The 11,995-nt window shown below is 54.7% G+C and overlaps 1 protein-coding gene across 1 annotated transcript; it reads left to right on the top strand.

The window, feature by feature from the left end:
- Positions 1-294: 294 nt before the first annotated feature.
- Positions 295-9,645, top strand: LOC136303902 (transient receptor potential cation channel subfamily M member 8-like). Its single transcript, XM_066207602.1, has 5 exons — positions 295-342; positions 2,820-2,921; positions 3,317-3,411; positions 8,462-8,600; positions 9,316-9,645. Exons 1-5 carry the CDS (start codon positions 295-297, stop codon positions 9,643-9,645), a joined length of 714 nt encoding a protein of 237 aa, XP_066063699.1.
- The last annotated feature ends 2,350 nt before the right edge of the window (positions 9,646-11,995 follow it).

Genomic DNA, 11,995 nt, shown 5'->3' with positions numbered 1-11,995 from the left:
GGCACAGCGTGGCAGGAAGGGAAGCGATTCTTGGGGGAAGCTGATGAAGTTGCTCTCCTAGACAGCGGCCCAAGTCTTCCCCATGCCCTTTCCAGGTGCCAGCCATTGTAAAGAAGATGCACCAGAATCTTGCATCGCATGGAAATGTGGATACCAGGCTGCCCATGAACATCGTGAGGCTGGCTGAAGAACACCCAGCTGACGTGGTGCTGACCCTCCTGCGCTGTGCCCCAACATGTGACAGGTATGGGCCCACCTGCCTGGAGAGCTCAGGCCTCCTCGGCCTTTAGGACCATGGCCCTGCACGGCCTGTGCAATGGGCTCTGCCAGAGCGGCAGACAGGTCCGGGACCCTCAGGCCCCTCTGTTTCCCGAGCCTGCTGCCGTGCTCCCTCCCTGCCCTTCAGGGCACCGGGGCTCTGTCACCCGGCCCCCAGAGCCGCACAGGGCATGGTAGTGTTGCTGAGATGTCCCTGACACAGAGCTCTGATCCCACAGAGCTGCTGCAATGATCTGGAGAAGCATAGGCTCATCGAGTCTCACAGTGGAGAAGGTTCTGCCAACACTGCTCTGTGTGATGGAGGATTGGCCTCTGCACAGCACATTCACCTCGGATGGGGACAACGATGGCGTCTTTGCTCTGGCTGTGAGTTTCTGGCATTTGCTCACCCCCAGGTCGCCTCTCCAGCAGCTCTCCATCCTCTCCCTGCCTCAGGCCCTGGGCTGAAACCTGGCCTAAGGGCAGGCTCAGGGGGCACCAGGCCCGCTACTCCCCCTGCGTCTCCCCTGGGGCCCTGCCACATGGACACCTCGCACTGAGCGCTCTCCTTGGCAACTTCTTTTGCAGGCAACTCTGGTGGTGTGGGTGATTGTCCAGGTGCCTGAGTGCCACGAGGCAATGATCCTTTTTTCCTCCCGCCTCTTTGTGGCTCTGCTTTTCCATGTTGTCGTCACCACACAGCAGATGCCACCACAGGAAGTCGATCACTTCTGGAGAGCGTGCCGAGAGGAACACCACCTTCCCAGCGACCCCAACAGGTCTCCGTCCTCCCGTCCTTCCCATGTCTTTGTGGCCAGTGCCAGTGCTCCCAATGTGACCCGGGCTTTGCTCTGCACACAGGTTTGCAGTGCAGGTCATGAAGACCCTGCTCTGCCGGCTGCAGTGTGAGAATGAGGTGATGGCTGTGGAGTCCAAGCATGGCTGGGACACCATGCTCTGTGCTCATACCCAGTACTATGCTGTGGCTCTGCTGGCCAGGTGAGACCCCCTGCTCCCTGCTGTCCCTGGAATTGGTGCCCTGTGCCCGGGCTGCCCCACACAGTCCCTGTGGTCAGTGGCCAGAGGGCCTCGTCTCTTTAGGGACGGCCGAGCAGACTGGAAAAGGCTGGGAGACGAGGGTGCACAGGAGTGGCCACCTCCCAAAGCACCCACGTCCCCTCCAGGGATGCTGGGGAAAGACTGCACCTCTGGGAGTCAGTCCTGAGAAAAGTGTGCCCCCCCCTACTCAGGCTCTTTCTTCCTTTTTGCCCCTGACAGGGAGATGCGCCATGTCTTGATCCCTTTCTCTTCCTGCATCGCAACCCGCATGCTCCGACTGCTCAGCATTGAGAAGCCAGGCTGCGATCTGCCTTTCCTGGCATTCCTTGTGGAGGTGAGCCTGAAGAGCAGCGCTGCCTGGCTGAGCTGCCTCCCAGCTCTCTGCCCTCTCGCAGCCGCATCCCTAGCCTCCTGGGATGGCACCAGCGCCCTGTGCTGCTGCTGCCTGGGGCTGGCCCTGGGCAGTTCTGGGCTCCTGCCAGCCGGACCCTGTACCACTGCCCTGTGCCTTTCAGGTTCTGGAGTGCCTGGACTGGACTAAATGTGGTGGCTGGGTCCTGAGGGTCGTGTCCAGGTACCTGCGGATCGAGTGCAGGAAGAGGTGTCGCCTGGCGCTCAAAGGCCTGCTGGTGCTCAGCAAGGATCCCCTGATGGTGAGAAGGGGCCAGCAGCTGAAGCTGCACTGGGGAGAGCAGCCCAATGGCCTGGCTGGGCTTCAGGAGCTGAGGCAGCTGCTCCCAGCTCTCCTGCCTCAGCTGCCCGAGTGCTTTGGGACAGGCCTTTGGTGTCTGGGCCCTGCGGCAGCAGGCTGGGCTTGCAGTGCCAGGGCGCTGTCGCTGGTGCAGCTGTTCACGGCTTCACAGCGCAGCCTTGTGTTCCACACAGGCCAGAAGAATGTGCTGCCTGTCTGAAAGCTTTGTGGATCTGCTGGCTGATGAAGATGGAGTGGTGGTTGCCCTGACCCTCCGTGTCTTTACTAATATGCTGGAGAGCGAAGACATCCTGGTATCCAGCACCACCGCCCCAAAGCTGGCTGAGGCACTGCTGGCGCTCTTTAACAATGTAAGGTTCTGCAACCCGAGCCACAGGCATTGGGTGCTGCCCAGAAACCTTGTGCTGTCTGCATTTTCAGGCCTTTGCCTAGGTGGGCCTGGAGTAATTGATGCTTAGGTTTTTTCCTTTCCTCTAGGAAAATAGCTACATGCAACTGCTCTCCATTGACCTCTTCTGTAAGGTGATGGAGTTGGTAGTGAAGGAGGGAAAAAAGCCCCTGAAGGCAACTGTCAACAAGAGCCTGTACCTACTTTTATTCTACTGCCATGATGAGAACCGGCGTGTGGCAAATGTGAGGTTTTGTGCATCCTTGGGACGGGGGCTCAGCTGCCTCCTGCCCTGCTGCAGGAGGAGGAGGAGGCTGCGTCCTCCTCCAGGCCATGGCACAGGGATGCGGGTCCTTGTGCCCTGGGCTGTGGTGCCATCTCTGCATTTCTGCTGCTCTTCAGGCCTCTCGGGAAACCCTGCATTGTGCGGCCAAGTTCCTGAAGAGGAGGGATCTTGAGGAGCTACTGACAAAGGAACATCCCTTGACTATCAATGACTGCAAGGTAAGGATGGCTTGGAGAAGTGGCAGCCTCAGCCTGGAGAAGATCCGTGGCCGCGGGGCTGGCAGCCGTGGCCCCTGCCCAGTGCTGCACCCGGGGGCTCCAGCCTGCGCCCCACACGCCGCTGCCTTCCCTGGGCCCCGCGGGCTCTTCTCCAGGCTCCTGCGGCCCCGAGCCGGGTGCCCGTGGAGTCCCGGCCCAGCGGGGCTGCGGGCACGGGGCGGCACCGCGGCTCCCCGGGCAGCAGCCGGCCCTCTGCCCCCTCCAGAGCCCGGCGCCAGCGGCTGCTGGCCGGGCCTCAGGGCCGTGCGGGCAGGGGAGGCCGGGGCTGGGCGCGGCCAGAGCCCGGCCCAGGGGCTGAGCCCGCGCCAACCCTTCCCTCCTGCCGCTCTCTCCAGCTGGCAGACGACAGGATCCGAGCAGCCGAGCACCTGCGCCGGGCCCTGCCCTACCTGGAGAACCCACAGGAGTCCCTGCCAGAGGCAGCCATGCGGTTCATGGGTGAGCCACGAGCCCGGGCTCCCTCCCCGGCCCGCCGCAGCTCGGCCCCGGCCCCGGCTGCTGCTGCCCCGGCTGCAGCGGCATCCGGGCCCGGCGCCGTGGAGCCCCGCCTGCCCTCGGGGCTGCTGCCGCCCTCTGGCAGCCGTGCCCTGGGGCGGCAGCAGGCGGCAAGGGCCCGGGCTGAGCCCTGCCGGGGCAGGAGGCCGTGTGGCCACAGGGCTGGCAGCGGCGCTGGCAGGGAGCCGTGCCGCTGGGGCCGTGACACGCTCTCTGAGGGGGCAGCCAGGACAGCTTCACCTTCTCAGTCAGGGTGAGTGAGGGCAGCGGGCCGTCAGCGGCTCTGGCGGGGGAAGCTGCACTGCCCGGGCAGACAGCTGCAATCCCCGGCTCTGGAGGCCTCTGCTCCCTGTGTGGACGAGGGCTGGATGGGATGGCCCTGGCAGGAAGATCTCCTAGGATTCCCACAGATCCAGCCTCTGACCATGTCTCTATTCTTCTCTCTTGCAGCCCTTCAAACCCAGAGGCAAGACAACAGCTTGTCATGCTCTGAACCTGCAAAATGAAGCCCGCTTTCCCCAGAAAGCGAAACAACTGGGGACGTCTTCTGAATCCAGCAAACCGGTGTCCCAAGAACACACCAGGAGACACTGAAGAGGACACCATCTCTCAGTGCTGCTGGAGCTCCACGCACAGCTGAGGCTGAGCACAATTCTCCTGGCTTCACACCTCTCGCTCTTTGTACTTAGCTCCCTCCCTCCAGCCCTCAGACCCTGCCCATCCCCCCTTATTCCTTCCCAGCTCATCCCTTTGCTTGGCCTTGAATTAATAAACACTTTGGCTTCTTCACTTCACCTGCGTCTCTGTGCAGCTGAAACGGTGTAAAATCTGAGCCCTGGCACACACAGGCCCCTGCTGCCGTCCTCTTGCGCGCCGTCTTTTGTGCAGAGACACAGAGGAGCGAGGCCGCGTCAGGCTGGAAAGGTGCCTGTGCTGAAGGTCCAGTTCCACAACACTGTGCAGTTTAAGGTCCTACTGAGCAGCCTGAAGCTCCCGGATTTTGGGAGAGCCAACCTGAGGACGCTCTGAAGCCAGCTGTGAGGGATTCCATGGCAAGCATCTACAGAGGGCAAAGGAGCTTGGAATGCTGGAAGCTTTCAAGAATAGCTTGCTGAAAGCACAGCAGTGCTCCATCCCTGCACAGGGTCGGGGAGATGGCAGAAACAGAGACCATCAGGCCTTAACAGGGAGCTTGGGGTGTGCCTAAGGGCAAGTGAAGCAGCAGCAGCAGCAGCACGGTGGCCGAGACTCGGACGCGTGACCCAGCCCATGGCCCCAGCGCCGTCAGGCAGTGCCGGGATCCCGGCTGCGGTTCTGGTGCCCAGAGCTGAGGAATCGCAGCCCCTGCCTCAGAGGCTGCCAGAAAGCCAAGCGAGTGAGAGCAGAGGGAGGGCAGCCTTCCAGTCTCTCCTGGGCATGGCCGCAAAGCAGCCCCTGCTTCTCCTTCCTCTGCCCGTGTTTGCAGTGTGCTGATGGCAGCGCCAGCCAGGTTGTGCTCTGTCTTCCAAAGGCTGTGGAGAGCGGGCAGGAAAAGTGCTGCGTGCACAGTGGAGAGTCCTAGAAGGTGCTGGCGAGAGCGTCCTGCGGGATCAGGGCTCTGGTCTCTGGCCGGGAAGAGCCTGCTTTTGCTGCTGTGAGCGCAGGCAGGAGTGGAGGCAGCGGGCAGCTTGTGTTTGTAGAGGGCCTGGGGCTGCATGTGTCAAGCTCCAGCTGGAATCACACTGGGGGAAATGCCAGCTAGAGCTGGAGCGCCTGTCCAGAAAGGACCAGAAAGAAATTCAGCCTTGCCAGGGTTTCTTAAGAGTGTCTTGGCATTCCCCAGGAAAGCTTCCAATCTGGGGAAAGGCCTCTGGGGGAAAGGGCCTTGCTGCTGAAGGAAAGCGCTTTCCTAGGAGCTCCCAGTGACGTAGGAACAACTGTCCCCGTTTGGCTCTCTGTGGTCCTTTCAGTCCTTGAGGCCTGTTGCCCTTGGCAGACGGACAAGGGAAGGGAGAAGGCTGTGAAGAGCAGGTTTGGAATCCAGCTGGACCTGCAGAGACCAAGGCAAGCACCTGCAGCAGGGTGTGTTCCCCCCCTTTGGACACAGGTGTGAGCAGGAGCATCTCTGTCCAGCTGCCAGCCCCAAAGCTGTCTTGGAGAGCTGTGAATTCAAAGGCCTTCCAGCACACACGTCTCACATCTTACCTGTCTGCTGTGCTTCAACTCTTGGCAATATGCATTTGCCTCTTGCTTGCTGGAGGCTGCTGCGGCCCAGAGGGCCAGCACCGAGCTGGGCTGTGTGGGCCAGGCAGCAGGGAGAGTCTTGGCTGCTCTTGGTGTGTGCGTGGCCTCAGGAAAGGCTTGGAAGCTTTGCCTCCCAAGGCGCCCTGCTCCCTGCCTCTTCCTCTGCATCTTGGAGAGAACAAGGCAGGCATTTCTGGCAGCTGGGCATTAGCAGGCCTTCAAATGGGGGCGTCTTGTGGAGCAGGCCCAGCTGAGACACCCTGAGAGGAGCCCAGCGCTCCTTGCCCCTCTCCGCTGACACGTGAGCCTTGTCTGCTTTCGGGATGACCCTGGCTGTGTCAGGGGGTGCTACGTGGACACGAGACAGCCGGTCCTGTCCTGCTGGGTCCCAGCAGTGCCTGGCAGCGGTCCTGCCTCCCCGTCAGGATGCCGGCCAAGAGAGGTCCTGGAAGCTGAGGGAGCTGATCTGAAGCTTGCGCGGGTGCCTACAGCTCAAGGCCAAGGGCCTTCCCTCAGGATAGAGCAGTCCTGAGAGGTCTCTAGAATTCAATGAAATCAGCAGACAAATGCATTGTCCACCAAGAGCTCTTTTATTGGCAGGAGGTTAGGGCTCTGCACCCCAGCACAAGGCTTCTTCGCCACGTCCAAATTTCAGTGGGTTTCTGTAGGAATTCTATCAAAAATCCCTTCCGTCTTTAGACTGCTGAGGTGATTCCATAGGCAGGGGGTTAGAAGGAAACACTTTGCGTCAGAATCCTAGGCCTGAAGCTAATGTCCACCTGCTGGCCAGGAGGAGTCTCAGCGCACCAAAGCAGCCCATCTTCCTCATGCCTTCCCTGCACAGGGCTGATTCTGTAGCTGCCCTTAGGTCTTCCCGAAGGCTGTGTCTCAAGCTTTTTGTCAAGTCACTCTCATGTCAAGTTAGGCTTCCAGGTTTTTCTGATGTTAACTGGTGCTAAGGACTTCTGGATATCTGTGCTAAGTCCTCTTCACTTCTGTCAATTGCTTGTGCTTCCTTCCATCGAACAAAGGCCTTGTTTCATTCCTCAATGTGCCTGATGCTGGCCCAAGTCTTTTGGCACTGCTTGCTTTCCTGTGGCATGTTCTACCGGCCCCGAGAGTAAAGAGGGAGCTGGAGAAGGAGTTTGCCGGGCTGCTCTCCATCCTTTAGCAGCAGTCCTGCTGAAGCGGCCAAGTCGGAGCTGAGCGCAAATGGACCAGCCGTGCACGGGAAGGGTGGGTGGGAAGGATGATCCAGGAACCGTAGGCCTGGCAGCCTGAGCTTGCTAGCGGGGAAGGCCTTGGAGCACATCCTCCTGAGGGCCATGCCACGGCACATGCAGGGAACCAGGGGGTGGGAAAGCTCTGCGCAGGCATGGGGACAGCTGCGGGTCTTGGCAGGGTGTTGAGCTGGGGTTGCTGTTGCTGGGCGTGTTGGGGAAGGAGTTGTCTGGAAGGTGAGAGGTCTAGGCTGGAACTGGGGTCACTTTGAAGGCAGCACCTGTGCTATGGCACAGCTTTGGTGATGGAGGACTGAAGGAATAGCTGGGACTTTTCCTCTTAGTCATCCTGCTTCTCCTGCAGAGAAGAAGAGGGGAGAGCTCTACTTTTTTGGCCACTTCCATATCTGGAGCAGGGGGAGGATTAGCCCTTTTGCAATCTACTCATTTGTTTGGGCTTCTTTTGTAACACTGAGTGGGCTTTCATTCCTGGAGAGCTTTGATTCCTTAAGAGAATTAGGTTCTTCTCATGCCTTCCTAGGAAAATGTTTGAATCCAAAGTAAGGCCTTTATTTTGCCTCTGTGTGGTCTTCTGCTTTGCAAAGTGACATTCAGTGGATGACCGTAAGGCAAATGTGTTGCTGCTTCTAATTACTGAGACGATATCTTGGTGTTCAAGATATTCTGCATAGGGGAATCATAGTTCTTTGCTGTATGTTCAGAGGATAATTAATGTTGTCTCGTAGTGACTTTAAAATCTAACTCATTATCTACTTCCATTTAGGCTTGTTTAAATTTGTTAAAACCCAGGACTGATGAGAAGCAACTTTGCTACGATGCGGTGGTAAATTTCTTTGTTAAAGGATCTAGGAGATCTGCTACTAAACTGCCTTGATAGCTTTGAAAGGTAATTTTTCTATTCTTTTGTAGATCAAAGACATCCTTGAAAGCCCTCATTTACTGACAGTGATCAAAATAGAAGAAGGTGGCAATGAAATTTTGAGCAATGCCATTTCCTTTGCTCTGTACAAAGGCAAATAATTGTTTTTCTGGGTTTGTTTGGGAATTTAATAATAAATGGAAATGGGATGGCTATTTATTCCCTAGAGGAGGTTTCCTTAGAGCAGTGCCATCTCCCTAGAGCTAAGCTCCTGCCTCAATTTGGAGCCTGTCTTCTTCTGCTGAAGGGGTGTGGGCAGGCTACAACAGCAGTATGGGATCTCTGAGCGTGGGAAAGATCCAAACCAGGTAACTGGGAAGGCATTTTGGAGAGTCTTGGGGATGCTGGTAGGGCCCCACTTGGGAATCCTGCAGAATCTCCCTGGTGTAGAGGGTGCAGGACTCTGAGCAGCCTGAAGAAAGCCTTGTGCTGATCTTGGTTAGGAAGTGGTCCTGGACCATAAATACATCCCTGAGCCTCCAGCAGCCTCCAGCCCCCAGTCAGGAAGATGTGCATGAGTCTGGGGAAAAAGCCACTTGGAAGAAGTCTTGTCCTGGCAGTGTGAGAAGCAGCGATGATAAATGTGCCTGGTTGTTACTCAGAGATTGTTCCTCGCCTGCAGCTTTCAGCACCAAGGAGCACGACAGGGAGAACTGGAACGGGCAGCTGAAGCTGCTGCTGGAATGGAACGAGCTGGACCTGGCCAGCGACGAGATCTTCACCAATGACCGAAACTGGCAGGTGCAGCCCCCTTCTGAGGGAGTGCTGGGAGCTGTGGGGAGGGACACATCCCAGCAGGAGCCACTGTCTCAGCACCTGGGCCTCTGTGTCAAGAGAGTGTCTATTGCTCCCGCACTGATCGTCACATTCCGTTCAGCCTGGAGAAGAGGAGGTCAGACCTCCTTGGCAGCTGCTGCTTCCTCACAAGGGGCAGCTCCCATCTCTACTGTTACAGGGACAGGACCCCAGGGAATGGCTGGAGCTGTGCCAGGGGAGGCTCAGGCTGGAGACCAGGGAAAGGTTCTTCTCCCAGAGGGTACAGGGCGCTGCCCAGGCTCCCCAGGGAATGGGCACGGCCCCAAGGCTGCCACAGCCCAAGGAGCATTTGAGCAACACTCTCAGGGATGCATAGGGTGGCATTGTTGGGGTGTCTGTGCAGGGCCGGGGGCTGGACTCCATGATCCTTGTGGGTCCTTTCCAACTCATTCAGTCAGGATAATCCATAGAGCCAGCTCCATCATTCGCTGATGATCCATCCATTCTATCATCACTGGTTAGAAAGGTGATCTGCCCATGCCAGAAATGCTCTGGGCCATCTAGCCAAGGCAATTGTGCACAGAAAAAGCCCCCGGCCTGATTCTGATGAAAGTGTGACAGTGATTGTGTATCAGGCCATAGATGAAATTTACATGTCTCACATGTGATCCCTCACATTTGCTTTTCCAGTTCTTCCTAGGCTGCTGACCTTCAGGATGTGACGTTCACAGCCCTGGTGAAAGACAGGCCCAAATTTGTCTGGCTCTTCCTGGAGAACGGCTTGAATCTGCGGAACTCCCTCACCCCAGGGGTCCTGATGAAGCTATACACCAACAACTTGAGCAGCCTGGTGTTCTGGAACCTGCAGTTTGCCAAGAACTCCTACAACGATGCCCTCCTCACCTTCATGTGGAAGATGGTGGAGGATTTCCAGAGAGGTTTCAAAAGACATTACAAAAACAGCAAGGAGGAGATGGAGATACAGCTTTCAGTGAGTGAGGAGCATTACCACATAACCATCACCACATAATAAGTCATTCACTCTTAACTGCAAATGTCAAGATTAAATTAAATATATGATTTGCAATTGTTTTTTGCTTGTAGCTTACAAGCTTTTCTTGAAAATGTCTTTGTTTCACATTAACTTTTTTGATTAACCAATTCCAGGCAGTAGACAGAAAGGTGGTTTGGGCCCTCTATCCTTCACATGTTGTACCTTTAGAGTTTGTAAATTTCTGCAACCAGCTCGATTTCTAACTCATGACTTGTGATGTAACTCCTTTCAGTTTTTTATACAGCAGATATCATTTCATATTTCAATTGGAACTTCATATTGTTTCTAACACAATTAGAGGAACTCTAAACATAATGGTAAAATCTTTGTGTACCCAAAATAACCTCTAAATGGTTTCAGTATTATGGAGCTTTTTATTCAGAGCAACAACAAATGGCCTTTATATTCTTGATTTTAACTACAGAGGAAGGGGAGGAAGAGTGTGTGCAGTCTGCTCTGCTAGATATGATTGCAGGACCTTGCTCATCAAACCATCTGTTTACCATGACAGCAAAAGCTGCTGTGCATAGTTAGACAAAGGGGCCAGTGGGGTTCAGCAGAGGCCAGTTAGGAACGGAGTCAAAGCAAGGCAAGCAGATAGTAAGATTTTGCTTCACGGGATCATTGGACAGTCTGAGTTGGAAGACACCCTAAAGATCTCCCCGTGTGACCCACATGCCATGGGCAGGGACCCTTTCCACTAGACCGGATTCCCTAAAACCTCATGCAAGTTGGCCTTGAGCACTTCCAGGATGGGGCATCCACAGCTTTTCTGAGCAACCTGTGCCGGTGCTTCACCACCTTCACAGAGAGGAATTTCTTTCAAACATCTAATAATGCCCTGGCCTCTTTCAGTTTGAAAACATTCTTCCTTATCCTATCACTCCATGCCCTCATCAAAAGTCCCTCTCCAGTTCTCTTATAGCACTCTTAGTTGCTGGAAGGTACTCTGAGATCTCTCCAGAGCCTTCTCTTCTCCATTCGGAACAACGCCTGTCAACCGTTTCTCACAGGAGAGCTGCACCAGGCCCTATGACCTGCTCTGGACGTGATTCAGCAAGGTGATGTCCTTCTTATTCTGAAGGGCCCAGAAACGGACCCAGTGGGGTTTCATGAGAGGATAGTAGAAGGACAGAATGCCTTCCCTCAACCTGCTTTGGTCCCATTTCTTTGGCTGCCGCCAAGGACAGAGGCTTTCTAATCTGGGAGCTCACATGTTGGGCTTCTCATCCACCAACACTCCTAAGTCCTTCTTCTTGGGCTGCTCTTAATCTAGTCTCCTCACAGCCTGTAATTTGTGCTTGGGATTGCCTTGGCTCAAGTGCCTGACTTTGTACTTGGCTTAGTAGAACTTCAGAAGGCTTTTTCATAAACCTTCTAGAAATACAATAGCTTCAGACAATGCAGTCTGCAATGTCACTGAAAGAATATTAGGAAGGAAGATACACAGATGCACAGGTGCAAGCATGCCTCTTAACCTGTGAAAACATGAGCTTTGTCTCTTTGGACAAGTAGGTAAGAAAGAAATTTGAAACTAGTCTCATCTCATGTCTCTCTTTCCCACTGTCGACTCCATCTGCATGGCCAAATTGTCTTTTTTGTTTCTTTTCTCACTTGAGATGCATCAGTTCAACAGCCAATGAAGAATAGATGTAAAAAACCACCTTAATTTTAGAAAATGGGTAAACCATCCTCCTTTAATTTTCATTGAGGAGGATTTTCTTAAGAACATCTCCTTGGATGCCACTCTGACTCTGAGGTGAGGTTTGGTTTGCCATACACATCCATTCCTCATTAAAAATCCAGTACTTGCCATCTGTCTGAGTCTTCCCTACTGGCAGAGGCAGTAAAAATAGACAACGTGAAAGGCAGAAGGGGACGCTAAAATAAGCAATGGGGAGAATGCTCTCCATCTTTTCTTGGTGGTCTAGGTAGATAATAGGCAGCATTTTGTGCCTCCAAAAAAGCATGGTAGGAAGGGGAGAAGATATTCTGAAAGAGTATCAAAGGCAAAATGTGCAAAGGAAGGGCTAGGTGGATCTACGAGGATAAGTGGAGAGAGTAGGTTTGGGTTTAAAAGATACAAGAAGTTCCTTGAAGGTCCAAGTCAAGTGTGGGAAGACTCCTAAAAGATCTGAGAATTCCATTGAATATCTCACATCAGTTTTCAATTCTTTAGCTGATTTCCACATTTGTTGAATTGACTTCTTTCCAAACAGACTTGGCCCTGAAATAATATGCCCTTGATCTTTGCTAATGTTTGTAACGGAATCAAAATCCCCAAGGATAAAGACATTAGGATTCAGAGGCAAATCTATCTTCATTT

Source organism: Chamaea fasciata, unplaced genomic scaffold (genome assembly GCF_029207755.1).
Source record: "Chamaea fasciata isolate MVZ Bird 193981 ecotype frontalis unplaced genomic scaffold, bChaFas1.0.hap1 SCAF_42, whole genome shotgun sequence".
Classification (NCBI taxonomy): Eukaryota; Metazoa; Chordata; class Aves; order Passeriformes; family Sylviidae; genus Chamaea; species Chamaea fasciata.
Note: the sequence above shows the minus strand (reverse complement) of the source record. Positions and strands in the feature narration are given on the sequence as shown.

Bases quoted from the DNA above. Each gene is read 5' to 3' on its own strand.
- LOC136303902 (XM_066207602.1), top strand. From the start codon at position 295: ATGGCCCTGCACGGCCTGTGCAATGGGCTCTGCCAGAGCGGCAGACAG. The intron at 343-2,819 runs GTCCGGGACCCT...GCTGCTCTTCAG, and splicing joins TCTGCCAGAGCGGCAGACAG to GCCTCTCGGGAAACCCTGCA. The intron at 3,412-8,461 runs GTTCATGGGTGA...GTTGTTACTCAG, and splicing joins CTGCCAGAGGCAGCCATGCG to AGATTGTTCCTCGCCTGCAG.